This window comes from Desmodus rotundus, chromosome 5 (genome assembly GCF_022682495.2).
Source record: "Desmodus rotundus isolate HL8 chromosome 5, HLdesRot8A.1, whole genome shotgun sequence".
Taxonomy (NCBI): Eukaryota; Metazoa; Chordata; class Mammalia; order Chiroptera; family Phyllostomidae; genus Desmodus; species Desmodus rotundus.
Window position 1 is genome coordinate 12,988,226 of NC_071391.1, and position 26,980 is coordinate 13,015,205.

Consider the following 26,980-nt stretch of genomic DNA (forward strand, 5'->3'; position numbering starts at 1 on the left):
ACCAGCACTGGGTGACCCCACCGTTAGCTAAGCACCTCTGACAGTTCCCTGGAAGCAGCAGCGACCCCACAGTTACCATTACCCTAAATGATAGCACAGACTCTTCTCTTTAGCTACAAGGACAGATTCATCTGAAAACCAGCGAGAGCCCCAATGTGCAGTGAAAGCCGTGAGAGGCGGTAGGAGGGGCAACAACTGGATAGAAGGACTCATCACACGCAGGGCTCCCGACCAGCACTCTCGGGCCTGAAGGGCTGCTAGAGAAGCCTGGCGTGCAGAGGAGGGCTGCATTACCTTTCAGGCTGGGGAAGGGTGTGGTCTTCTCCCGGGCTCCTTTGGTGGGCAGCGTGAGGTTAGAAAGACTGAAGCTGGTACTGTGGTTCCGATACAGGCTGCCTGTCAAAGGGAGGGTGTGAGAGCAATGAGTCTGGGGGATAAAGAATCGAAGCATTATACCCTGACGACTGAATCATCATCTTGGCCTTCCTCCTCCCAAACGTAGTTCCTGTGCCTCCCATCAGTCTATCCCAGAAAGGGCCAAGTCTAACTCAGGGCAAACAAAGGGGCTACTGCCAAGATGGCTCCAAACGCAGTGACGACGTGGTCTGACTGCCTCTCTCCCACAGCAGCGTCCGTCTGAGTCACTCATCGGCTGCTAACGCGGCACGAAAGTCAGCAGTTAATGCGTTTCTGATCTGAAGTGGGTGCTGCCCCTTCCTGGCTTCTGGAGAAACGCACACTCACAATTATCCCCTAGGCCGGCTCTCCCCTATTCCCTGGTCTGAAGTCTGCCTCCAGTCTTTAACTGACCCCAAGCCTCACTTTCGGAAATATTCTCTATGCACGAAAGTCAACCTCATATAGATTTCAAAGCACATTCATGAAAAAGTCCTTCACCAGACAAAGAACATATGAGATACATACCAAGTCAAATTTGACCAGTGTATTTCCACAAGGTATATGTACAAGTGCAAGACTTTTAATATAAAGATAATTTTTAGTTGACTCGCTGTCTTAGCTGAAATAGATGGACACCTCCAGGTATAAACATAGTGCTTAATCTGTCCCTGTTCTTTACTGACCTCCCCTGAAAATACCCACTGAGTATCACCAAACGCTCTGAAGTGGGGCTTGGTGATGCCAGCCTAGCCCTACAACTCTACAAGGCTGTGGTTCCGAGCGGCATCCGCCGCGGCCAGGCCCTGCTGGAGAGAAAACGGCACAGAGGCGTGAGAGAGTTGAAGCACTTACTGGCAAAAGACATGATGCCCCCGAAGCCCTCAGTGCTGTTGTTGGAGATGGTGGAGGTGGGTGAGCTCGCTCGGGAGTCTGACTCCGCGTCTGAGTCGCTTGCCAGTTTCAGGCTGTTGGGCCGCAGCAGCTTCTGAGCCCTTGAATGCACAGCGGCACCTATGAGCCCCCAGCAGGGGCACCTGACCTTGGGCCTGTGGCCCGAGGCTACCCTGCAGTTCCCTCCGGGGACAGCAGGACCACAGAGCATTCAGGCTCTCAGGCTTCCTGACTGAGCCTCGCCTGGGGCCCACTGCAGTGAGGGCCTTCAGTCACCCATCTCGGAGGAGTCCCCAGGCTCTCACCGACTGCCACTGCCATGCTGGCTGAATCGGGGAGTGTAACTTTCCCCCTGGTCATCATCCTCTTCCTCAGGGGGAAAGCCATACTGGGGCTCGAAGTATGGATTGTCATAGGTGCGCCGGCGCACTGACCCCTCTCCAGTTTCCGCCTGACGCCTGTCCACGTTCGGTCTGCCAACGCTGGGAGGCACGGCAGGCGCGGCCTTGGAGATGCCTACTGCCGCCTTGTCACCCATCTCTGTCGAGTCAGCAGGTTCCTGCAGGCCACAGTAAATGAAAAGTCATCAGCTGGTGCCCAGGGTGCCCTCCCACATTCTCGGTTTGGCAGGGCCAAGCCAGGCCTGTCATATCCCTGTCCTAACGAATGTGTGAGAAAGATCTCTGTGACACCCCTGTTCTTTGTCCCCACAAACTACGCGAGGGGGAATCTCAACTAATGGCTGAACAAAGACAGATGACCTCCTTCTGGGGTCAAAACTACACTGCAGAGGCTCTAGCTGTGGCTGCGGTGGAGAGGAAGAAAGAGAGATTCTGAAGAGAGAAGCCAGTGAAATCAATAGCTTCATCCCAGTTTTCCTAACAGAGGCCAGGCCCACGTCCCAGCAGTCCTCACGCACAGAGCTGGCTCCGTGGATGACGGTGCTGGGGCTGCTGCTGGCGGTGGTGCTGGAACTAGAGCGTGGTGGGGGGTTGTCCTGTGAGTTCTCGCTGTCGGGGCCAGGCTCCTCCGCCTCCTTCTGGCTCTGCAGCTCCTCAATCTCCACCTCACTGGCATCCCCCAGTGCCGCGTGGGTCAGAGGGTCCACATCTGCCAAAACACGAGGACGGCAGGTACAGACCACACCATCCCAGAACCCCACAGCCTGCCCGGAGCTGGCCGAGTTTCCCCAGGACACTTACTAGGAGTATCACCGTTGATGTCACATTTCATCATTTCACTGACAAAGTCACCGAGGGAGGAGTAAGAAGAGCTGGAGTCATCGTAATCCATGCTGTCACTGCCACTGCCGAGGGAGGAGCGCACACACAAAAGGACAATAGGAGGAAGGCACAGGGGAAAGGACCAGCTGTCAGCATTAGGGAAAACAGAGGAGCACCCTTAACTCCAGGCCAGGGAACCATGTAAAATAAGGAAGCTAACACACAGCAATCAACCAAAGCATAACCAAAGCTTCAGATGCTGGTATCTAACTTCTGTGAGATTTTGCCACCGTGCTGCCTCAGGGCCAGCGAGAGCCTCTGTACTTAAGCCACCGCTCTGCTGGCAGACGGGACGGCTCACCTGTCATCGGTGGGGTCAGAGTCAGAGTCTCGCTCCGGCGGCACACTCAGCGCCTCGGCCAGCTGGGAGTTGCTGTCGTAGACGCGATAGTGGATGGGCTGCAGCTGATGAGCGTACCACTTGGGCTTGTCCCCAATCAGGGCCGGGTCAAACATGTCTACCCGAAGAGGAAAAAGGAGAGAGTTAGTAACGGCGGGGGGGAGGGGGGAGCAAATGATACATAAAGAAAGGTAGGAACAAGTCCAAAGCCAAAGAGGAATGGAAGGGGCAGGCCAAAGATGAGGGAGGGAAAAAAGCAAAGGGAAGAGCCGCCAGAGGGACGAAGGCCGAGGGCGGGACAGCAGGCGGGCAGGGGACTCACTGTTGTGAATGCGCTGAAAGGCATAGTTGGCAGGGTTGAGGATCCATTCCCCAAAGTACTCCACAGCCTGAGTCCTGGCCAATTTCTCAGCAAAAGGAGTCTGCCGGGGACGCGAGGCTAGAAAGGAGCCCGCTTGGAAAGCCACCACAGGCCGAGGGAAGAGACGCAGGGTACGTGTGTGCATCTGAAAGCCCTGCAGCACGTTGGGGGAGTTGAAGAAACGGACCATGGCCACTCTGGGGAAGAAGGGGAGGCGAGATAATCCGAGTCCCACACCCTGCGGAGCGAGGGCTCCTACGACCCGGCGTCTCAGACCCCCTCCCAAAGCCATCAGTGAGCCAGCTTCCAACACCAAGTGGGGTGGTGTCTGAAAGAGTCTTCAGTCCTCTTCTTCACTCCAGCCCTTAGCTGCCCGAGGGAATAAAGGACTATTTCTTCTCGGCTTTGACTAAGGTGGCAAATGTAACCCAGCTGTTACACATATTTTATATACGAAGAAACTGGCTCAGGGAAGGAGTCTGCCCCAAGGTCACTGCAAGCGGAGCCCAGCTGAAGAGCTCGTGACTGTCTAAGCTGCTTGGTGGGTACCTGGTTGCGACATCCACAGAATCGACATCATTGCCATAGATGAGTGGGTTGAACTCGGTGGAAGGGGTGGACTGCAGGTCACTAGAAGGCCTTCCCAAGAGCAGGGGGATCTCCTGGCCCTCGTGGAATTTTTCCAGGTTGAGGATCGGCTGGGTGTTGAGACTCATGCTGGCTAGGGCCTGTGGAGCGACAAGAAATTCCTCACTGAGGGCAGAGTCCCGGGCTGCCGGCCCGTCTCATAGCCTGGGAAAGGGCCTGCCTCTTAGAAATAAGAACCCAAATATTTTAGCCTTTAGAAAATAATGTGAATTATGCAGATCTTCGGCTTAAGCCAACTTGGCTCAGGGCAAGTTGATCAAATTCAGGTCAATAGTTTTCACATTTTTTTAGCCATGAAATCTTGTTTTTCAATTGAAATCTCTGTGGAAACATGAACAACTGAATCTTCGGCTTCTTTGAAGGACACAAGGAACCCAGGGCCTCATGTGTTTGGTGCTGGCAATCTGAGTCAACCCCTCGGGAACTCCATGGGGCACTGTGGAACCACTGGGCTCGGTCAGCGAGCTTCTTCAATGTTACTGAGCATAGATTTCACCGGGGGGTGCCGTTACAATGCAGATTCTGACTCAAGAGGTCTGGGGTGGTTCTGCACGCCTACCACGCCTGCCCAGGGGAGGCTAGTGCTGCTGGCCCGCAGATCATACTCCGAGCAGCAGAGATAGAAACGCAGGGTCCGTGAGCCCAAGGACCAACCATAGCTCCTACAGCTCTTCAAAGTACAGTTCCATACACCATACACCAGCCCCTCCACGTCATCAGTCATACCACAGCAATCACCAGGAATGAAAATAGGCAAAGGAAAAGAGCTACAGAACTTTCTGAACTTGGGAGCCTCGCCAGACTGCAGTAACAAGGTATCATGTTACATCGGCAGGGGTGAAGCAAGTGAGAGGGATGATAAAAAATGACCCACTTAAATTCATGCAGGGATGATCTAGGTGCTGCTAAGCAACTCAGACTAGAGAGATTCCCGATGACCCTACAAATGACAGCAGGGATTCCTAGAAGACAGAGTCATCTACTGGTGGTTCTCTATAACCCACACGGCAGGCAAAGGAGTGGGGCCTGGTCAAGTTTTACCTTCAAATACTGTGTTCAGCATGCAGGGGAAGAAGAAAGTCAATCAATGAAAAATGCATTGAAGGGATTACTCAAAGGAAGGAATTTTTGAAAAAAGGATTCTACAGGAACCTAGGGATCAATTTAAGAGAAAAACATTAAAAAAGCCAGATTGTCCTCACTCCCTCCTAATAAGGGTGGGAGGATCCAAGGCCATAAAGAGCAGACGTGACAAAAAGCTGAAAGTGAAGGGTGCTTTACAAAGCATCGGGAGCATCAGAAGGTGAGAGGCTGCATAATCATCAGAGGGAATCTGAACAGCCCTTCTGAGGTTCACCCTGCCCCCCGGGGTTACCCCTCCCCTCATGCCCGCCCAAGGCGAGGGCTGTCTACAGGGCGTCTGGCAGGGGAGCCGCTCCCACGTCCCGCCGGCTGCCTACAGCTGTCCTGCAGCAGCTGCTGCTCCCCTTCCTTTTCTTTGTTCTTCACCCACCTGCTTCAAATGTTTTTTCAGCTCTAATGATTCTGGTTCTGGCAGGACAGGAAGCACTTCTGCATTGGTGGGGGCAATCACCTGCACCAGAGAAAAGACACAAGGCCATATGACCTTAGAACTGACTGCTTAGGGGTTTCTCTTACATAAGGGTAAGTGAAAAGACTAGCAGGCTGTAGATACAAGAGTATCATATGTACATGCATACACACATTACATACCAGCATATGAGACATACACACGTGTATATGACATACATACACACCTGAGAGGAAATACACCTGAACGTTGTCGGTGACTCTCTACATAGTAGGATTATGTTTTTTATTTCCTTCTTTGTACTTATTTGTACTTTCTACAATTTTTATAATGAACATATAAAAGGGCTTGCTACCGAAGTCTGTATTCACACTACAGAATGTTAATATACATTTTCAAAAGTCTGTACTGAAAGACAGTTTCTTGCTAGAAACTACAACTGAAAAAAGCACGTCCAGCCAGCATAACTGCCCTACTGCTCTGGGATGCGGGGAGAACTTCATTCTGGCAACACTACCTCTTGTCATTCTTGGAGTCCCAAAAAGGGCTTAAAAAAAATAGTCTCAATGCATCACACTGCAGAGATCACCCCCGCCCCCCCGCCCCCCCCCACACACACCTCAGGACCTTCCTGGGAGTAACCGAGAAAAACAGGACACGGCCCCACTGTAGCCCCACCCTGGCTCAGCCGAGACCTCACCCTGCTGCTGTCCAGATCCACTAGCCACACGTCATCAGGCATTTTGAAGTCCAGTTTATAGAGGAAGAAGCTGGCGGGGACCCCAATGATGTACGGGGTTGGAGCCAACAGCAGCTGTGGGATGGATGGAGAGGGGAAGAGACAAAACCGAGACCTATTGTGACCACTTATCAAAGGCAGGGTTTTTCTAGATAAAGGAACATTCCCTTTCTCAAAACCCTCGCAGACAGATATAGATGTGTTTCAAAATTTAGAATTTTTCAGATTTTAGAAAAATTTATGTAACACCTGCAGTGGTATAGCCAGTAGTAGCCTGGAATCATGAACATTCACTGGGTAAATAAACACCATCAATAGCACGGGCTTTACCACCAGCTTAGCTGGAGTCGGGTCAGAGTTTTGCAGACAAGTAGCTGGTGACAGGGGACTGGGGACCAGAACTGATTTACAGCTTCCTGGGGCATTGAACCTCCCCCTCCCCCACCCAGAGCTGGACAGAGTCGGAACACAGAGGTGACAAAGACAGGAGGCACCTCGAGACTCACCTGCTCTGCCGATGCCATGCAGGTGGGCAGCAGGGGGATAACAGGAAACATATACTCCAGGGGGTAGATCATGGCCACAAATGCCATCACAGACATGGAGAGGGCGTTGTAGTCTCGGGACTGCAGCACCACCTGCCACGAGTCGTGAGGGTCACTCGACCGCATCGTAAGGTTTATGAGAAAACAGCTTCCAACACAACGATTTCCTTTCTTTCACTTTGCCTGCGGCTCCAGACACTTGGTGTCCACCATCATCCCTGCTCTGTACCCCACTCCGCCCGTCCCCTCCCAGTCCAAGATCGGCCACAGTCTTCCCCTGAGTCACTCCCTCTGTTCCTTGTTCTTGAGCCCGCAATCCCAGGACCACTCACTGGGACAGAACTACTGATATTCCCGGAGAATCCGGTCAGTATAATTAAAGATAATTAAACTGAAGGGCAAGCCCTCCGAATACCTCCCACACGATACCACTATCTTAGTTCAACACACACCTACCGAGTAGCTGCTATATTCCTAGCATCATATTACCTCCTGGAGACAAAAAGATGAAAGAGATACAGTGTCTGTCCTCAAAGAGCTCGTGGCTTGGCCTCTGCCATATTCCAAAGCTTGAGGAAGGTCTAGAAAGCTGGTCCTCTCACCTTGTGCTCTAACAGGATGCAGGTGAGCACCTGAAGGCAAGCATCCACACCCAGAAGTTCCAAGGGCAGGTGCAGTGGGAAATCCACCAGGCTGAATCGAGAGGGGTCCGGAAGAGCAAAGGTCAGCGCTTGCTGGAGCTCCTGGGGTAGGACCTCGATGTCTACTCGCTTCTGCCCCAAGACGGGTACTGGGGAGCGCAGCAATCGATAGATCCAGGCCTCGATCTCCCGAAGGTCGTGCAGAAGGGCACTTGACTTCTCCTCCACTAGCAGTGATCCGGTGAAGATGCGCCACATGGTGTCCCTGAGAAGCAGAGAGCGGGAAAAAGACGCCTAAGTACCAGGAGCTGATACCCCACGGCAACCCACCGTAAGCAGGGAGGGTGTATAATAATGAAAGTTGGAAGGGCCCACCCTTTGAGCTCAGCTAGGACCTCAGGGTAAGTACAAGAGTGAGGACAAGTATAAAAATGTACTCATGGTCCTGCCCATCATGAAGCATCAGCTCCTCAGCACCGATCCAAACACAACTATGGTGGGAGGGCCAACTCAGCAGCAGTCCTTTGCTTAGTAAGGACGAACATAATGTTCTTGGAAAGGTCTGAAAAACTTCAGGCCTTAGAGAAAATCTCCTGGGCCCCTCACAGACCAATTGCACCTTGTCTCATAAATGCTGCCCCTGCCCCCGCCCCGTTTCCTGAGCACCACTGGCAAACCGCACCTTTGGATGCCTCGAGGGATGCCCAGTTTCTTGCCCAGCAGTCGCTCGCTACAGCAGTCCACCAGGCGCTTGAGGGTGTACAGACACTCCCGGAAGGTGGAGAAGAAGGGGTAGTGGCTGAGCACGCAGAGGGACGTCAGAGTGCTGTTGCGGGAACGGCTGCCTGCCTTGGCCCGGCGTTTTCCCCGAGGAGACTGGTTCACATCAGGGGTGGATTCAGCGCTGGGAGGCTGCAGGGACGAGCTGCTCTCCGAGCCCTCAGTGCCGACCTCTTCTGAGGCACAGGTGGCCCGGGGTCCTTCCTTCCCACGGGACCCGGCCCCGGCCTCCCCCTTTTCCTTAGGCATTCGCTTCTGGAAGGAGCGGTAGAAGTTAACACAGATGCCATAACGCGTGACCCCAGTGTCTTTGTCCGTGAGGGTGAAGACAAAAGAGGTGTCATCCCGCAGGCTCATGCGCCGCTGCCGCACACTCAGACAGCCCTCTGGCTGGCAGAAGAACACGACGTCGGGGGGCAGGGGAAACTCGGCATGGTCCTCCAGTGGGTATCGCCGCAGCAGTTCGGGAGTCTGGGCCACGCTGTCACTGCTCGGGTGCCTGAAGAACACAGAGCCCAATTCAGCAGCCTGGGGGATGGGATGCTCTACCAAATCTTACCACAGTCAACCAATAAAGTTCAAAATGCTATTTGGGATCAAGTAACTAACTGCAGGACCTTGGAAAATATGGGTGCTGCTTGCTACATTTAGCTGGTTGGCTAAGTGAGGCCTGCATTGTTATGAAGACATCTATTCTGAAGAGAAAAATCTCAACAATAAAATTATCACTCACACCTTTTCAAGGTGTGTCAACTAATCAATCACCAAAAGAACACATGTAGGTTAGAGAAGGAGCAAAATGTACTTTTCCTTTTTATAAAACAAGGACACCGAGGCATATAAAGTACATTTGCTAAAGAACACAAAGATGCTCGTTAAGAGGAGAGTTCTGCCCTGGCTGGTGTGGCTCAGTGGATTGAGTGCCAGCCTGTGAACCAAAGGGTCACTGGTTCCATTCCCAGTCAGGGCAGACGCCTGGGTAGTGGGCTAGGTCCCCATAGGGGGTGTGCGAGAGGCAACCACACACTGATGTTTCTCTCCCTCTCCCTCTCCCTCTCCCTCTCCCTCCCTCCTTCTCTCTAAAAATAAATAAATAAAATCTTAAAAAAAAAAACAAAACCCAAAACCAAAGAGAGTTCTGCTCCATCTCTGTTCCTCCAGCCGCTACTCTGAATCCCCCTGACTGTGTTGCTTTCACTAGTGGCATCACTCATGCGCCCATCAGAGTAAAATGAGGGGAAGAACGAGACATGCAAATCCACATGGAAATGGAGAGGGGAACAATTTTGTGGCTATCCCAGATGACAAGACAAAAATCAGTCTCTTCTTGGTTACCTGGCACCTACGATCACTAGATAGTCAAGTAGCCGAGGGCAGAACTTCTTCTTCTGCACCATGGTTCCAATGCATCAGTTCATCTCAGAGAAGCTGCAGGGCACCAAGCAAGGAGTCAGTGCTCCCAGGAGTAATCCTGTCGTTATCTGAAAATCCAAGTCTAGCAGAAAAGAAGTACTGATAAGATCCATTGCTCTGCCTAAGGGACACAGCCCTGTCAGCTTCATCCCAGCCAGGGGCACAGGACAGAAGGTCTTCCAATTTTGTGCTACAGACAGGAGAACCCGACACTTTCCCCAGCCTAGTGTTCAGTCTAGGCTTATGTGCTCACAGAGTCAAATGACAAGAAGGATAAATAATGGCTCACATCCCATCCCTACAAACTGGTTCATTCTCAGGCTTGCCCGTGGGGCTCCATTTCTGAAAACACAGACCCAGTGAAGTCTAATCTGGATTCAGTCATTATGATACCGAAAATTAAGTCACTTTCAGGACCGCTCCAGGGTGGATCAGGATCAAACCAGACTCTCTAATCAGCACTAATCTGTACTCCTAGCTCTAGACAAAACCTAATTATTCTCTGCTCCAATATTCTGCATTCAGCTTGATGTGAAACCACCATACAGACTATACAGTTAATTGCTCTCAGACAATCACAGCAGCTGGCTACTCTACCCTGTGCAATCTCAAATTAGGAATATCTGTGACCCAATTGCTTCATTTAAACAATTTTTCTTCCCTCTTCAAGCAAAAAAGGGACCCAGTGGCTACTGTTACTAGCTCTGCCCTTGGTGCTGAATCATAGCCTTTCTCCTCTATTTTGGTCCCAGCACTGGAATCAATAATACAACACACCACAGACAGGGCCTTGTCCTTCTGTAGCTGACAAAGACTGGGCATTAGATGCAGAAATAACAAGATTTCTCCAAGGACAGGGAGAGGAGCTCAGAGGAATTTCTAAACCAGAGTCCAAAACTTAGGAAAAGCTTACAGGGTCTTAATTATAGCTCCTTTCCTGTTGGGTCTCCCACACACTTCCGTAATAAAGTGTTTCACTCTACCTCAAGATGATTTTCAGTGCTTCCAGGATTCCACCTCTGTGCTCTGCACATGGCCACACTGAGACCTTGCTCACTATACACAGAGAATCCCATTACACTACACACACTCACAGACCAGTCCCTTTTCCGTTACTGCATGCGTGCCCATACACACATATACACTTCCTGTATGCGTAAGGCCCTATTTGATACAGATAAAGACTAGAAGAAGCTCTATCTTTTTTCTCCCCTGCTTAATAATAAAAGAAATGTTGCAACACCTCTCAAATCCTCAAAACACTGCTTCCTCCCTTCCCTTGCTCCCAATAGAGGACCAGCAGGTAACAGGATTCAGTTTTATCTCCATAGCTACTCTGGCTCCACTACTATTTATAGCCGAGCCACAGTCCCTCCCCTGCTCCGTGACCTCACAGTGCTAGCAGCTGCTACTCCAGAGCCGGCCGGGCCCCGTAACAATCCACTCTCCTTGAATCTGGATACATCTCTTCCACTGACAGCACCTGCTAATTATTAGGTTATCTTCTCCCCAGCTGTCTTTTCTTTGCACTTTGTCCTAATTCTGGAGTTTGACAGACATATCTCCTTTCCACACAACCAACACCAAGTTGCCCGAGCATGCCACAGACTCATTTCTAGGCATTACTGCCGCCCAGGAAGTCCTCTGATCCTCTCCTTTGCTAGGAGCATAATGCAGAAGGTGGGGTACCGTTACAGAGCTGACCTGAGCTCTTCCCCACCAGAGTGAGAAGAGGAGAGCAACAGAACTGAAATGGGAGACGGGTAAAAGCATAATTCATCCTATGAAGAATTATGTGGACAATGCCTGGGGCGAGAGCCAAAGTACAGTAAGTCTTCACTTACTGCCACCAGGTTCTGCAACTCTAAGTGAAACAATATATAACAAAACCCATTTTACCAGAGGTTAGTTGACATTAACAAGAGTTAAATTCCTAAGGCATCTCATCAACATTATAACTAAACAATGTTGAACAAAACATTATTTGAGGACCTGCTGTATCTTAAAATAAAATAGAATTTATAGGGCCAAGCTCAAGGCTAAGCCTTGAAATTTATATTTACACTGAAGATCAGGAACCCTTTCCTGCCAAAATCTCAAAGACCACACCTGAAGCATCTTCTGCTAATGAAGTAGGCATCAGGCCTCTAGTGGTGGGATCCCAGCCCCTCTCCACCGAGAATCACTTCCTAAAAGTCAAGTCATTATCATGCTCTTCAGAGCTCATCTCCCTCCAGAGCCACAGGGACCCTGAGATCTTGTGAGTGTTCTAGCTACTAGCAACAGGATGGATTTTTAGCCACAGTTCCTAGCTCATCAACAGCCACTGCCTTTGGTTAGTCAGGCTGCAGAAATAAGGGAGGCTTTTCTTCTCATGCTCTCCCCTACTCACAAATCCTCTACCACCACCTATAACTCACACTCTGTCTTCATATCCACCCAAGCTCAGATTCTGCCTCCTGCCTCGACCATATTTACTAACACGGAGCCCCTGGTTCCTCGGTCCTATATTCCAAAGGCATCAAGCTCAAAATGCATACCAATCCGCTGAAGTCCTGCATCACCATCCACTCCATCCAGACGCAGATTTACAACCCACAGGCCTTTCTTTAAGTTAGCGATGTCTCTTCAGCCTACAGCCAACCCTAAGAATTCGCCCTTCTTTAAGCGCAGAATTTCATAGTAAAACCACAGGAACCTGAGAGCGATATGACATCTTTGCTGACGTGAGCACAAAGGGGTGTATCCTCCTCCCCCTCCCCAGGCAGTGACCTTGCAAGCACGTCAACACAGTCTGGGTCCAGCATGGGAGAGAGCGGAGAGCAATGAGACAGGCAATAGGCAGCGCTGGGAAGGAGGGGAGGGCAGAAAAAGGAGGAAGAATTTAGAGATGCACGAGGATGCGAGGATGCGAGGATGCGGAGAGAAGCAGTTGCAGGAAAGGTTAAATGGTGTCTCCACTCACTAACAAGCCAATTTTGAAACACCAAAGTAAACATAAATATTTCAAAGAACCAAACGTAGTTCTTCAAACCGTAACCAAAAATAAGGTGCAAAGGCACACGCACAAGCGCGCGCGCGCGCGCCAGGTGCCATCCCGGGTGGGCCCTTGGGCTGGACAGCTCTGCCCGCCCCCTCACCTGCTGGACAGTTCTCCCCCGCCTCCGCCCCGGGACCCGTGCCGCCCGCCCGTCCCGCAAGAACCGAGCCGAGCAGCGGCGAGCTGCGCCCCGTGCAGTGGCCCGCACCCCCTCGGCGACTCGGAGTGCCCCCACTTCCAGCCCCGCCCCTTCTGTGCAGACCCTTTCCTCGCTCTCGAGACCCCGCGCGCCTTGACGTTCCTTTGGGGCCTCCTGAGACCTCCTTCCTCCTAGAGCCCCTGCTTCCTCTCCGAGCCCGGTTTCCTGCTGGGAGCCCCGTCCCAAATACCCTTCCAGGGCCCCCAGTGGACCGGACCTTCCTACCTCCTGAGCTTCGGGGAACCGGCCAGGCCCAGCCGGTTGTCCTCCGGGAGCAGAGCGTCCGTCGCTCCCCGGCGCGCGGCCAGTTCCGCGTCTGTGCCGGGGGCCGCGTACCGCTCCGACCGGCTGAGGGAGGAGAGGCTGAGGAGGACGGTGGGCCCTACCATTCACCCCCGCAGGGGTACAGGGTGGCACCGAGCCGAGCGCTGAAAGGTGGAGCCGACCTCGGGAGACAGGCGGCTACGCACACACCTATAGGAGTGGGAGTGGGAACGCGATGGGGAGCGCAGGGCCAGCCCAGCGCCGCTGCGTGCCAAGGTTGCGCAAACAGGTTTTAATTCGACATGGTGATAGACGAAGTGCGGACTAACCGGGAAGCTACTTCTCAGGGTAAACTGCTCCCGAGTTTCTGATCGTCCCCCGCGCGCACCACCCCTCGCCTCCCCCCCCCCCCCACACACAGCGCTTGGAAGTGCCCAGCCGCCCGTGCTGGAAAGCCCGCTGCCCCGGCAGTGGAGCGTACCAACTCAGGGGTGGCGGGGGGGATAGAAGCCGGAAGACGCGGCTCGGTATCACTACACCGGGTGAGCGCGAAGGGAAGGGGGTGTGAGCGGTGCCGCGGTGCCCGCTGGGAAATAGAGTCCGGCCTCCTGCGAGGCCCAACCCCAGGCTGGGCAGCCTCTCCCTGGCCTCCGGGGACCTTTCTTCCTGTCCCATAGTCTGGGGACCGAAACGAGCACAGGTGCTTAGCTGAAATGCTAGTTCTGAAAATTCAACACCTTCCCCACAGAAAGACAGCTTGACCCTCTACGCCCACCATGAAAGGGGAAGGGGGTACCGTCATTTCATGGACCCTCACGGTGCAATGGAGCTAGTAAAAGGAGGCTGGCACTTGGACTTGAGTCCGGAGGTGAGCCTAAAGGACACAGGCGTCCCTCCTCTGTGGCCCTTTCCCCACCCCCAATCCAGAAATTGCTTCTCATTCTGTATTCATTTTGGTCTTCTTGTACAAACAGTACCAGTCCGACCTATCAGACAGGCAGCCCTGAGGTATTTATGGCCAAGCCGCAGAGTGACAGTGGAGAATTTCTCGTGGGGCCCTGTGGGGAAGACAGGAAGTGGTGCAGGCAGCATCGGCAGTGCCCTGGAGAACCCAGTGCAAAGTGGCCCCAGGTCCATTCATTTGGTCGGTCAGTATAGTGTTCAAATGGAGCTCAGCTCTGGCAGGACCCCCGATGCCCAGCAGCCACAAACTCCCAACCCTTTGACTCTCCTTTAATGCCACATGAGGATCTCCTTTGCCCAGCTCTCAGGAATGTTTGCCCTACTCAGTCTGTTCCACCTGTAGGAGGCAGCTTCGGGGCCTCCGCCAGCCCAGAAAACCGAAGATAAGGGGGAAGGCCAGTCACTCGTGCACATCCCAGATCTCAGAGAGCAGCGGGGGAAGCTTTTTGTCCTGCAGGCGCAAGGCAAACACTTGCTCTGAGTGGACGCTGCTCAGTGTCCGGAGGCTCACCAGCTTCATTAGCATCCGTGGGAACATCAGTCGGTCCTGGGGGAGGAGGCCAAGTACAGACTTTGTCTCTCCCCAGGGAAGGGGGGCAAGGATAGTGGTGTTATGGGAGAAGCAGAGAACAGTCTACACCAGGGGTGTCAAACTCATTTTCACTGGCGCGGGGCAGGGCACATCAGCCTCGAGGTTGCCTTCAAAGGGCCGAATGTAATTTTGGGACTGTGTAAGTGTAACTACTCCTTAACTAGGGGCAAGGAGCCCGGTGTTGCCGCCAGGTAGAAACAAGGTGTGGGCCAGATGGAACAAGGTAGAGGGCCGGATTTGGCCCGAGGGCCTTGTGTTTGCCCCCTGTGGTCTACACGATGTAATTAGAGGGGATTCTTGAAGAGACAGTCAGTGTGTCAGGGAATGAGCCCGTGTGGAGGGGAAAGGGCTCTGAGGGGAGACTCACATGGGGGTGGTGGATGGAGACGTAGGCATGCAGGGCCTCCACATAGGTGTGTTGCAGCCTCTCTACTTGGAGCTGATCCTGCACGTTGGGCCGGTCTATAGTTCACCAACAGAGTTGAGGAGCAAGTCTGGCCAGGGTCAGTTTCATACCCCAAATCACAACCAAAAATAGGAACGTGTCCCACCCTACCTCTCCCACCCCAAAGTAACACGGACAGCAAGGGCCTCCACCCGCTATGGTGCCTGTGCTATGGGGCCAGCAGCCCTCCTTAGTTCAGGTCTCTTGCTCATTTTTCCCTCTTGCCCATCCTCCGCACCTGCAGAAAAGATGCTGATGGCAATGAGCAAAGCAAACTCGGCATCATTGAGTTGCAGCTCGTTCATGGCTCTGGAGAACTCGAAGATGGGGTTGATGAACTCCACTTGTAGTCCTGGGGAGGAAGAAGGGAGGCTGGGCATGTGGCATGAGTGGCAGGAACTTCCTTCTCTCCTTCAACTCTACAACTTAGAGAGCTGCTGTGCTAGGAACTCAATATGAAGTCTGCAGGGCTCTGCTCTGTAACCTTGGGCAATTTTCTTAACCTCTCTAGGCCTCATCTGTTAAGTGGGAATCATGTCTGAAGTTATAAGACTATTATAATAGTTAAGTGATAAAGCACTTAGCACAATGCCCGGAACATAGGAGGTCCTGAATTAAATGATAATAATAATTCTGCCATTCTCATTAAAATTCTTGAGGGCCCCATTACTAGAAATAGAGACAACTCATTTTTGTTTAAAAAAACTTTTTCACGGGCAACCGGCCTTACTTCTTTGAACACTAGAGATGCATTTCACGTTTCATATCCTGGGGATACTTAACAATGTGGTTGAGGGTGTGGACTGTTTTTGCCAGACCGCCGGGGCTTGGGTCCTGGCTCTACCATTTACCAGGCTGTGTGACCTTGGGTAAGTTATTTAACCTCTCTGAGCCTTGGTGTTCCCAACTGTAAAATGGAGATAAGAGCAACTGCCTCGTACTAGTCCCTAGAATAAATGATGAGTGGTGCATATGGTAACTCCCCTGTGTTTTTGAAATAAATAATAAAAATGTAAAAACAGAACCGCTCTTCTTGATGAGGAGACTGGTGTGTGACAAAGCACAACCTGAAGCCAGGACATCGAAAAAGCACTTGTCCCCCACACACAAGGTCGCCCTGCCCTAGGCCCTCCCCTGGGCTTTCTCGGATTTCTTCTAGCAAACATCTGCTCACTTTTCCATTGGAGGTTTCTCGATTACTCATTTCCTGTACTTTCACCCTCATGTTTATCAAGTGTGTGTTGATTCATTTAATGGACAAGCCCCATTTTATAAAGCATTGGTTGGTGAGGGTTTGAGCCTTGAGTTGTGCTGAACAGCCTGTATGTAGGGAGAGGACAGGAGGTTCGAGAGTTGGACCGTGCGCCCTGACACGGTCTGCCACTGCTCGCTGAGTGAACATCTGCAAGGCCATCGGCCCACGTCATTAGTCATGCAGGGGGGAAGGAGAGCGGAGCAGAGAGAGCCCCTGTCCCTTCTCCCCAAGACCTCACTGACACAATGACACATGAAAGGCAAAGATGATGTCCAAACGGCTTATAGAAATGAATCTATAAATAGGTGCAGGTCCAGATGCCCCAAGCCTGCAAGTGCTGAAGGAACACACAAGAGAACGGGAAGGGCTTGGAAAGGAGGACGTTATGGAGAAGGACTGGGATAATAACCACTTGAGGGAAGATGGTTTGGTAGAGAAAGGGAGCAGGGCTGGGCTTTTAAGGATAGAAACCGTCATTACATTGCCCTTATTGGGCGCCCGTACACTCTGGCAGCACACAGAAGGCAAAAGGGGCCGACACAGTCCTGCTGTGCCCTACAGGAAAGGGAGGCCTTCCCAGAAAGTTCACTGGGTAGCCTGCGTTGGGCCAATAAGAGACACATGAGCTGGCCTGAGTCACCAGACAGCAGAGAAGGCTTTTCTGCCCTGGAAACCAGGATCTCCCAACCCCAAGAGTGGACTCATAGCATCAGCCATGTTTTACAGACCCACTCCCTCAGTGGTTAGGCTACTCAGTCCCCTGTGGAGCCTCTCAGTTCCAGTCCCTCCAACATCCTCCACCTTCCATTCTGTCCTAACTCTGCTCCCATAACACAAACACTATCAGCAACTGAATATAAGGAAACCAACACTGCTGAGCCTGCAAGCAAGCATCGGCTAGAGAGTGGCAGTGGGAACAAATTCTTGGAGAAAATACTCCAAGTACAGGATGGGGATAGAAGCATCCACTCTTATCTTAAAGCTGCCCCTTCTGGGCATCTCTGCTGTGTATCAGCGGCAGTTCCATGGCTCTTCAGGAAGAGCAAGTGAAGAATGGGGGGGCGGCGGGGGGGAGGAGTTAGTCCATGTGGTCCTTGAAGAGCGTGTCTGAGAAAGATTTGCTCACTATTGGCTTGGCATAAAGGCTTGGTGTGCTTGTTTTTGAGCTATTTTTCCTAGCTGCAAAATCTTTTCTTCAAGCCAACATTTGCAGAAGCACGATATATAATGTGGATTTAAGTGGAGCTTCTTGTTTGGCTCCATTTAAAGTAAGAATACAGGACATTCCTGTGCCTCCTTGTTTCTTCTCTAAGGTGAGACTTCTATGGGACCCCTCCCTCAGGTTCTCAGGAATACAGTTTGAGAACCACTGGCCTGAGGCAACAGAGGACAGGAGCAACATTCCAACTTTCTGTCTTGGAGAACCAGATGAAGCCTTCCCTTTACAGCCACCCAAACCTTGGGCTGGTGGCTCTGGAGGCCCCAGGACGAAAAGTGTCTATCCATCCAATCCAGTCCCTCTGTGATCTCAGTTCTCACCTGCTTTGGCAAAGTCTTCCCGGTTATAACTGAAATCCTTGAGGAAGGTGATACTCTCACTCCCAGGGTTATACCTCCGCGATGTCTCCAGAAGCATCACCTGAACACAAGCAGCAGACCTCAAACAGGGATGTGGTAGGATGGTCTCGGCATCGGGCGCCTTCAAAGGAAGGTCCCTACTTCCCAAGGGGTCTGGCTTCCCAGCTTGCCATCTGGAGACCCTTCCCAAAGACAACCCTGCTCTGGTTCTCCCTTCACCCCTCAGCCCTGCCAGCCACCTCAATCGCAGAGGTCTTCAGCAGGGCGATCTGGTCCTCCCGGCTGAGCTGCAGGAAGCCCGGCAGCTGTTTGGCAAAGTCAACGATCTCCTGCACAGAGACGATGGCCAGCTCAGTGAAATGGGCGAAGCGCTGCTGCCGGGCCTCCCAGCTGTGGGGATCTGGTGCCACGGGCCAAGGCTGCTCGGAGGGGCAAAGGAGGGAAGAAACGAACCATCTGAGCCAGACCTCCAGAAGCCAGCTGGCACTCTGGGCACAGCCACCTCTCCCCAGGTCCCTCGGGTACCGTGACTCGAAGCCGGTCAGAAAAGGAGCGCCTGTGACATTGTTGCTGGGCAGTCACCAGCTTCTCAATCATGCCCCGTTGCTCTGGGCTGAGCTGGGGCAGGACTTGTGGAGGTGAGGATGCCCTTGGGGGCACGGATGTGGTCTGAGCCTGTTCCTCCTCTTGCCGCTTCAGTTTCTTCAGTCGGATCTGTTCTTCCGACAGGACACCTAAGGGCGGGCCAGACGTGAGGAGGGAGGAGGAAGGGGTGGCAGGAAGCAAGGATGGGCCAGAGGGGTAGTTTGAGGCTCCAGAAAAGCAGAGAGTTTATCCACATTTAGGGACCACGTAGGCAGGCCCGCAGACTCAGTGGCCAGTCTGCCCTCACCCCCAGCGCCTGCATGCCCCCTCTTTCCTGCCAGTCCCTTCTCCCCTCCTGTCCTCAGGTACTCACACTCCTCTCGCATGCCAGCCTGGCGGCATTTGCGAAGGCGACATTCCTGGCACTTGCGACGCATGTAGGTGTCCATGGGGCAGTGGCCCCCGCTGTGGCAGATGTACTGCGCCCCTTTGATGACGCTGCGGCGGAAGAATCCCTTGCAGCCCTCACAGCTCAGCACGTTGTAGTGGAAGCCAGAGGCCTTGTCCCCGCACACACTGCACAGCTCATTCCCCAGCATTTTGGGGGCTGGCCCCTTTTTCCGCTTTTGTGGACGGAGCTCTGGGTACAGGGAAGTGCTTTAACCTTCTTCTCTAAGAAACAAGCTTGGCGCCCAGCTGGCCACTGCCCCGAGCACTCAGTGACCTTCACGCCTTTCTAACACGCAGTCTGGCCTCTCTATTATAAGAAAGTAGCTCTCACAGGCCAAGTGCTGTTTATTGCGTCCCAGGTACTGTCTCAGCCCTTTCTATGCACTAACCCTGACAGTGGCCATGAGTGAGAGCTACTACTATCATTCCTGTTTCACGAATAAGGAAATGGAGGCTTAGAAAGGACTAAGGTAGAGACAAAGCTCACATTCAGATCACTCAGGTCTGGTTGACACCCAAGCCTTGGTAATGAAACATGATTTTATATGGTAAAGAGCCCCAAGAGCCTTGGCCAGGTAGCTCAGTTGGTTAGAGCGTTGTCCCAATACACCAAGGTTTCAAGTTCAATCCCTGGTCAGGGCACATACAAGACTCAACCAGTGAATGCATCAATAAGTGGAACAGATAGATCTTTTTCTCTCCCTCTGCCTTTCTTCTCTTTCTAAAATCAATACTTTTTTTTGAAGAACCCCAAGATACTCCTTCCAGATCTAGGGAGCCCCTGCCTCCCCCAAGTCCAGCAGCTCCTCACCTGTTGACTCTGGAGGGACCTCCACCCCAGGGAGCAGGGCTGTGGGCTCTGCTGCCTCCAGCCCCACCTCCAAAGTGCCGCCAGCTGATTGGGGCATGCTGGCTTCCTCGCTGAGGATGCAGTTGCTGCTTCTCAGCGCCTGGCTGCTTGCATCCTGTGCATCTGGTTTCCACAGCTCCACTGCAGAGTCTGAGCCCAGAAAGAGGCACAAGGCAGGTCTCAGGTCTTCTCCACTTCCCCAGGGTCCAGGCTGGGAAACTGTAAACTTATCTCCACCCATAGAGGGCAGCAAAACATCAGCTCAGGCTTCAGGACCCTGGAGTTTGCAGGGACTGTAGCTAGGGCTAGTGGCTTGACTTCCTTGCATCTCAACACCTTAAATGAGAATATTAACCTTTGCCCCTCGGGGGGCTGACATGCATCTATTTCAGAGATCAGACAGAACTCTTCAGAGCCAGAGCTGTGTAAGCACTGGACATTCCAACTCTCCCCAGCAGCTAGCCCAGATTGAGAAGGACCAGAAGGTGCCCACAGGGGCCAGACACCAGAGCTAGGGTAGAGGTAGTCTGGGCAGAAAGGGGCAAGGGTGGCTCTAGACCGCTCTCCAGGCAAGGACGGGAGGAAGGCGGTGAAGGAGGCTGATGACTGTGGGAGGAGAGGAGCTGGGGGGACAGGGCTGGAGTGGAGAAGCTTACCAGGAGGGACATCAGGCACAGGGGCCTCCAGCCACAAGGACATCTCTTCCCAAAGCCCTGGACATTCCCAAGGGCCTGTCCTGCAGGAACAACCCAGGTTACACTGGTCCAGAAGCGGGTCCCTTCCTTATCAGCACTCTCGTGTCGGCTAACATTTACTTGATATATACATCAGTCTATGCTAAGGCTTCACATGCCTTCCTCACAGCACCCCCATGAAGTCAGGACTATTCCGTCGACCATTTTACGGATGAGAAAACTGAGTTTCAAAGAGAGTAAGTAAAGTGCCTTTGGCTACATAGTTAGGCAGTAGCAGGGCTAAGATTCCAACTCTGCTCTCTCTGACTCTAAAGTCTGAGCTCTCGGCCACGATGACACTTTTTTTCCAGAGGGCCCTTCTCCAGTCCATCAGGGGATGTGTGGGCACATCTGCCCTGGTTCTGGCAGAGCTCCTTCCGCCTCACCCTGGCACTGGGGACAGCCGAAGTTGGGTAGAACCAGGACATGGCATTGAGGCTCACTCCACCCAGTGAAATACGCTACCTGTTAGATAACCTCACTCCTGCCACTTCCCAGGATCCCAGCACAAATCCCGGGCCTCCAAGAGTTGCCCAGTTCACATATTGGACCTCCTCTCTCACAGCCCCTTGGACCTAAATAGAGTCCGGTCGCTGCCCAAGCTTCCATCATCATGGTCTTCCCTCACTTCTCCCCAGAGAGACCCTTTCTAAGATCCGCAGGACACCCCCATCCCACCCCAACCCCATGCACCACACACACACACACACACACACACACACACACACACACACACACACAGAGAGCCCCAGGCAAGTGCTGAGGAGCAGACCCACCGAGTGCCCAGGCCACCAGACTTCCCGGCTGGGACAGTGTCTGGAGCCCCCTTGCTGAGAGAGGAGGGCGGTGCAGTCCCTGTCCAGAGGCCTTGGAGGTGGCGGGGAAGCCGGAGCTGAGCAAGACAGGGGCCGGAGCCCCAGGCAAGTAATATGGGGAAAGGCTGAGGGGAGGGACTGCCCAGGGGTCGGGCCACTGCTCCTTCCTGCCAGGCAGACCGGGAGTCAGCTGGAGCCGACAGACTGGAGCCCTGGCCTCCTCACCCCCCGCCCACCGGGCAGCTTCCCCACCATGCTGACTCCTCCCCAACCAGCCACCCCCTCAGCCCAGCGCCATCCCTGCCCCCCTACCCCCAACCACAGCAGTCACATTTCCCTGCAGACCAGCCCAGTTCCACGTCTCCCCTTCCTCTCCTCACCCAGGCTGCTCTTACAGAAGGACTGCCTCTCAGGCACCCCCACCCCAATCCCAGCAGCCTCCAGAGTTGGTGTTCCCTCCCCTCCATAGACATTTCGTGGAGCAAAGGTCCCAGCACGGCCTGGAATTGCAACACGGAGCCCCAGCCTACTTTCCCAGCCTCCCTCCTCCTCCCCTGCCTCTGGGAAGGGGCCAAGAAGCTCTCCCCACCAGCCCCAGGCCTCAGCCAAGCTGGGAGAACTCCAGGGTGGAGAGGCAGGTGCTGGGCCTTCCTGGAGTCTCTGAATGGGGTGCCCTCTGAGGGCTACCGACAGGGGAGGGGAGCTGGGAGAGAGAGGAGCAATGGTAGGCCTGGGAGTGGGGGGGGGGTGGCGAGGGGGAGGAGGTAGAGATGGCATGCGACCCAGGTGCCAGCCTAGGGTGGACCTAGGAAGGCATGCAAGTTCCCTCATCTAGGGAAGAGTTCCATGTGAAGTGATGACAGGCTCTGTCCAGCAACTATTGAGACTACAGCTGCAGCCTTCCTGCCCTGCTGCCTGGTGCATGAGACCCACCCTGCAGGTGGACACCATGTTTTATTGCTGTTACCTCCCCGGTAGCCCATGGACCAGGGCCTGGCACAGAGTAGGTACCGTGCTCCTGTTCTTTACATGAGTGAGTAAACAAGAAAAGGAATATGACTGACCTCCTTCCATCCTACACTTGTTAGCTCTAGTCAATTTCATTTCCACATGTTAATGTAGCCTTTGGGCTCTGGGCTCAGATGTTGCGTTCAAATCCTGGCCTTGCCTCTGCCTCTTATTAGCTGTGTGATCTTGATTAAGCAAGCTACTTAATATCTTTAAACCTCTGTTTCCCTATCTTTAAAACTAGGATACTAATAATGGTTTTTGCCACCTAAAGCAGGGGTGTCAAACTCATTTTCACCGGGGGCCACATCAGCCTCCTGGTTGCCCTCAAAGGGCCGAATGTAATTTCAACTCCCTAACAGTTAAAGAGTAGTTACATTTATACAGTCCTAAAATTATTCTGGCCCCCAGTGAAAATGAGTTTGACACCCCTGCCCTAAGGCTACCATGAGAACGGAACAACATGTCACAGCACAAAGCGTAGCACAAGGTGAGTGTTCAAGAGATGGCAGCAGCTGCTAAATTTCCAACCCTCTCAGCCGCGGGTCTTCCCGTCACCTTGAGTGTGTACGTGGTTAACCTTGCAGAGCTTGCCTCTATCCCCAGATCCCGCACTGTCTCTTTTGGTCCTCAGAGCAACCTCAGGAAGGAGGGTAAAGTACACGAGCTCCATTTTACAGAGAACACTAAGCTCGTGGGAGAGGCTTCTTGAAGACCACACACAGTGGCCAAGCTGAGATCAGAATCCAGATGTCCTCACTCCAGTCCCTGTACTCTTGCTTTCTCCTGTGTCAGAGTGCAGGACAGTTTTGTCTTGTTGCCTCTCAGGTCTGCTGCACTAGAGCTGGGGGGCTCCAGTGGGAGAGGCAGAGAGCTCTGGGGAGGCTTCAGTCCAGATGTGGGAGGCGAGGAGGAGCTGAGGTTATTGCTGTCTGTTCACCCCCTGCCCCACTCCCAGCTTCCTGCTCACAGGCTCTTCCTGTTTTGCTGTGAACTTCAGTTCCCATGGGCCCCACATTAAAGCATAGGACAGGGGGCCAGGGCAGGCAGCCAGAGGGACCAGGGAAACAGTGGACAGCTGGGGGCGGGGGGACTAGATGGAAGAAGAACAGGGAAAGCAGAAATAGAACGGGAGCTGGGTGAAAGATGGGAGGAAGCACAGGGTGGGGCAAGGGAAATGGGCGGGGGTGCGGAGTAGAGGCGTGAAATGACAGCAGGCTGGGCGGTGTTGCAAAATCTGCCCATGTACTCATTTTCACATTTCAGAAAGCCCCTCCAACACCCCCATATCTACAGTTCTGTCTCCAGCTTGTGTTCTTGTTCCCTCTCGTCACAAGGTCACCCCTCACAAGGCCCCCACCCTGGTCTGGGCATCTCTGAGTCACGAGCACAAGGCTCTCCATTCCTTTTGCATGCGCTCCCTACGATTTTCACAAGGCCCCAGCTGTCCTGGGAAAGTGGAAACCAGGACTCCAGCTCCTGGGAAACTAGAACTGTTCTGTCTCGGCACCCACATTGTCTATCCAGCTCTCTCCTCTGCCTTTCCCCCTCCCAGCAGCTCCTGCATAGGAGCATGGTCAGAGAGGTCACTGAAACACCTGCTTACAAGGACTTCGGGGTGGAACACTGGTCTGGGGCCTGATGACTTAACTTCTGGGATCTGGGAAAAGCCTCTCTCTTCCACTCCTGACCCTCAGCTCCCTAGTCTGCCCAGAGCCTAGGACCACACGCAAGCCCCATCTGGAGCCTTCTGACCCAGGTTAGAGCCACTTGCTGAACATGTAGTTCAGGGCACCATCTCCCCATGGAGTGAGCCAGGGAATGAGGATCAGCATCAATTCAAGTAATGGAGGAGGAAACATTGCTACTGTTGTACTGACAGAGCTCTCCTCTTCAGTTTATAGGGGTTCAGGAGCCCCTCTAACTGCTCTAACTGCGCGAAGTCCAAAACCTGTTGGCATATGCAGTTTCCAGTGGCCAACCACTGTACTTCTTCTTCCCCAAGCCAGGGCAAGTAGTCAGGTGATCATCAGCTGGAATTACATGTCCTAGACCCATGCCCACGGCGGATGTTAGGTGAGAAGCCTCCCAGTCCCATGGGGACTTTCCTGTGATTCCTGGCTCCTAGAAGAGGCACCATGCTGGGAACACCTTCGGCAATCTTCGAAGATCACAGTCTTCAAAGTCACATTTCTGATCTACAGAACCTCCGAAGGCTTCTCATTGCAAAAGGGGAACTTAGAAGCAAAAATAAAAGCATTCACCAGCCCACAGTCCTAGGCCCTACTGGATAACTTCCCCGAGAGCGCTCCAACTCCCATGACGCTGGCCACAAAGTGCGGTTTACAGGGATGGGCTAGGGCAGCTGCTTCTCGCTCTCTTGCAGGTCCCTCAAATGACTGTGGCCCAACCTCCCAATCACAAGATAGAGAAGAGCCCAGGAACTCCTGCTTCCCAGACTGATGATACACAAGACAGATAACACTTAGGCCTTACTACATGTAATTTATCCTCACATATAGCCTAGGAGATAGTTACTAGCAAGGGGGTGAATGTCAGATTTGGATACAGGTGTGGCTGACTCAAAAGCTCTAATTCAAATAACCCCTCCTCATTCCGTCACACAAAACTGCCTTCCCAGGTGGGGAAAATGAAGGTTTACTTCTGCCAACACAGGGTAGAGCAGGCCTCACGTTCAGAGATTCCGACAAATGTCTGGGATGACCTATGCATTTATCTATCAACATGTCTTGTTTTTTCCATCTGTAGTTAGGAACCAAGGCGTGGGGACCACAGAATCCTCTGGTACAAAATATTCAGAATTTGGGGGTCCAGAAATTGGCTCTACTGTGTACATGTTGTGTGACCCTCACTCTTCCTGGATTTGTTTCTCACTATAAAAACTGCGTGTCTGTTCCATCAATCCCTCCTAACGGGGTGCATAGGACATAGACATACTTGAGCAAGGGAGAAAAAAAGCAAAAGATGAATGGGAGGGATTTTCCTTCCACTTGCCAGAAGTCGGTGAGCCCAAGATTTACATTCTGAAATCACGATGGTCTGGCTAGTTTGCAAGGAGAGTAAAGGCATATTAAGAGAAAACACTCAAAAACTCTAATACGCAGATTCTTACCAGGTAGCTGTGCCCATTCAACCTCACCAATGAGAAAAGGTTTCCTTTGTTATGAATCGCTTTATTGAAGGTATTTTGGGACCATCAAATACAGTTTAGCAATGTGGTGTGAGCAGCCTGCAAGAAACATCCTATTATAAAGACTGCTTAACTGGGAACCAGGAAACCTGAATTTTAATTCCTTCTCCTAAACTATGTGAACTGTTGGATCAAGACAAGAATTCAAAGAGGCAGATTTATGAAGCCTATGGGTTGTCTTTGGGAGCCATTTGGGATTATACATAAAATCCCACTGTGGACATTTTTCTGGAGAGGGGACTAAAATTTCATCTGATTCATAAAGGAACTTGTGACTAAATAAGAAGGTTAAGAACTACCTGGTAGACTACTTAGCTCTCAGGACTTCAGCTCTTATACTCTACTCACTACTCCCCAACAACTCTGGAAGCAAAGTTTAGATCTTGAGGTACATATAAATAATTGAATCTGGCGTCCAAAGGCAAGATAGTGACCCTCCTTTCTACTATATCCAATAGCTCTGATCTGGTTTTATTTTTGCCATGACCTGAGGTGATTTGGTCCTAGTAGGCAGATTGAATAAAAGCATCCCAAGGTCTTATGATCTAGCTTCCTAAAGTCGTGAGTCACTCCAACCTCAATCACAAAGCCTGGAGACCAAAATGGCTGCACCTGGACCCTAAGGACCAATGCCAAGGGCCTCTGATTCTGTGAAATCAGAGGCCCACCTGCTCCCACTTGGTAAGTCCCTTCCCCTTCCCCCTATATATCTTCCCACTGGTCTGAAATGCCTCCCTTAGGGATTCACTGCTTTGGATTTGCAAAGTCTGAACATCCTGTGCAACCTAACTCCTTTGGGAAGAGGCAAGGCATTCTGATTTAATTAACTAAAACTGGGACTGGTGGGAGGGCAAGGAAAAGACTGCAAGGGGAAGTGAGAGGGCTCCTGAGCTTTGCTCAGGGCAAGAGCAATAGGACAGACTGGGGCCAACCTCAAGGACACAGGGAGTCCAAAGGGTTGTTTACACGCTGTGCCCTGCACCCCAAACAAGACCTCTTCCGGGGAAGAGAACCAGGGCCAAGGCTCAAATTCCACCTGAAGGCAGGAGTGTGTAGAGGGGGCGCCCTATATCGCCCCTGGCCCCAATTATGCACCCGCTCTTGCTCTGCGGTCAGGCCCAGCAGCAGCAGCCCGCCCGCCGGGGGCGCTCGCTCTTCCGGACACAGTCCGGCCCAGGGCCACGCCATCTTGGCACGGGGTATCGCCGACCGAAGCAAACCCGAGCTCAGGGCTCTCTTTACCCAGACAAGGTCTTCAAGCTCTTTCTGCCGCGCGAGGTCATGCTACATTCCCACGCTCCTCCGCCATGGCCGGATCATGAGTCCCCTACAAGCATTCCCCTCCTAGGTTCCTCCTTCTCAAACCATCCCAACCCTTCCTTTAGCAAGATGGCGGCGA

General features: G+C 52.6%; 2 protein-coding genes across 58 annotated transcripts in view; both read right to left on the bottom strand.

Annotated features, from left to right (window-relative positions):
* MADD (MAP kinase activating death domain) overlaps positions 1–13,483 on the bottom strand; it is a 40,350-nt gene extending 26,867 nt beyond the window's left edge. For 17 of the 50 annotated variants that reach the window (XM_045193971.2, XM_053925499.1, XM_053925483.1 and 14 more), the window contains exons 1-15: positions 13,057–13,482; positions 9,515–9,674; positions 8,082–8,678; positions 7,361–7,664; positions 6,720–6,851; positions 6,175–6,288; positions 5,436–5,516; positions 3,824–4,002; positions 3,236–3,471; positions 2,875–3,031; positions 2,493–2,596; positions 2,210–2,400; positions 1,596–1,849; positions 1,252–1,391; positions 295–396 (exon numbers count right to left, since the gene is read on the bottom strand). In XM_045193971.2, coding sequence (XP_045049906.1) covers positions 295–396; positions 1,252–1,391; positions 1,596–1,849; positions 2,210–2,400; positions 2,493–2,596; positions 2,875–3,031; positions 3,236–3,471; positions 3,824–4,002; positions 5,436–5,516; positions 6,175–6,288; positions 6,720–6,851; positions 7,361–7,664; positions 8,082–8,678; positions 9,515–9,576 — 2,653 coding nt within the window. In that variant the 5' untranslated portion in view covers positions 9,577–9,674; positions 13,057–13,482. Of the gene's footprint in view, positions 1–294; positions 397–1,251; positions 1,392–1,595; positions 1,850–2,209; positions 2,401–2,492; positions 2,597–2,874; positions 3,032–3,235; positions 3,472–3,823; positions 4,003–5,435; positions 5,517–6,174; positions 6,289–6,719; positions 6,852–7,360; positions 7,665–8,081; positions 8,679–9,514; positions 9,675–13,056 lie in introns of all 50 variants that reach the window. The other 33 variants (XM_045193977.2, XM_053925495.1, XM_045193976.2 and 30 more) reach the window with 5 other exon arrangements.
* Positions 13,484–14,314: 831 nt separating this feature from the next.
* On the bottom strand, positions 14,315–26,955 carry NR1H3 (nuclear receptor subfamily 1 group H member 3). 8 transcript variants are annotated; one of them, XM_053925508.1, is made up of 11 exons: positions 26,824–26,952; positions 21,324–21,439; positions 20,470–20,544; positions 19,775–19,963; positions 18,887–19,153; positions 18,454–18,662; positions 18,168–18,347; positions 17,890–17,989; positions 15,334–15,447; positions 15,018–15,112; positions 14,315–14,605 (listed from the first exon to the last, which is right to left on the bottom strand). In XM_053925508.1, the coding sequence occupies exons 1-11, from the start codon at positions 26,862–26,864 to the stop codon at positions 14,459–14,461; spliced, it is 1,533 nt and encodes a 510-aa protein (XP_053781483.1). In that variant the 5' UTR covers positions 26,865–26,952; the 3' UTR covers positions 14,315–14,458. The 8 variants fall into 8 exon arrangements, with proteins under 8 accessions (XP_053781483.1, XP_053781482.1, XP_053781486.1 ...); XM_053925507.1 differs by lacking the exon at positions 26,824–26,952 and adding an exon at positions 21,743–21,761 and having other exon boundaries at positions 20,470–20,549; XM_053925511.2 differs by lacking the exon at positions 26,824–26,952 and adding an exon at positions 21,675–21,757.
* Positions 26,956–26,980: the final 25 nt, after the last annotated feature.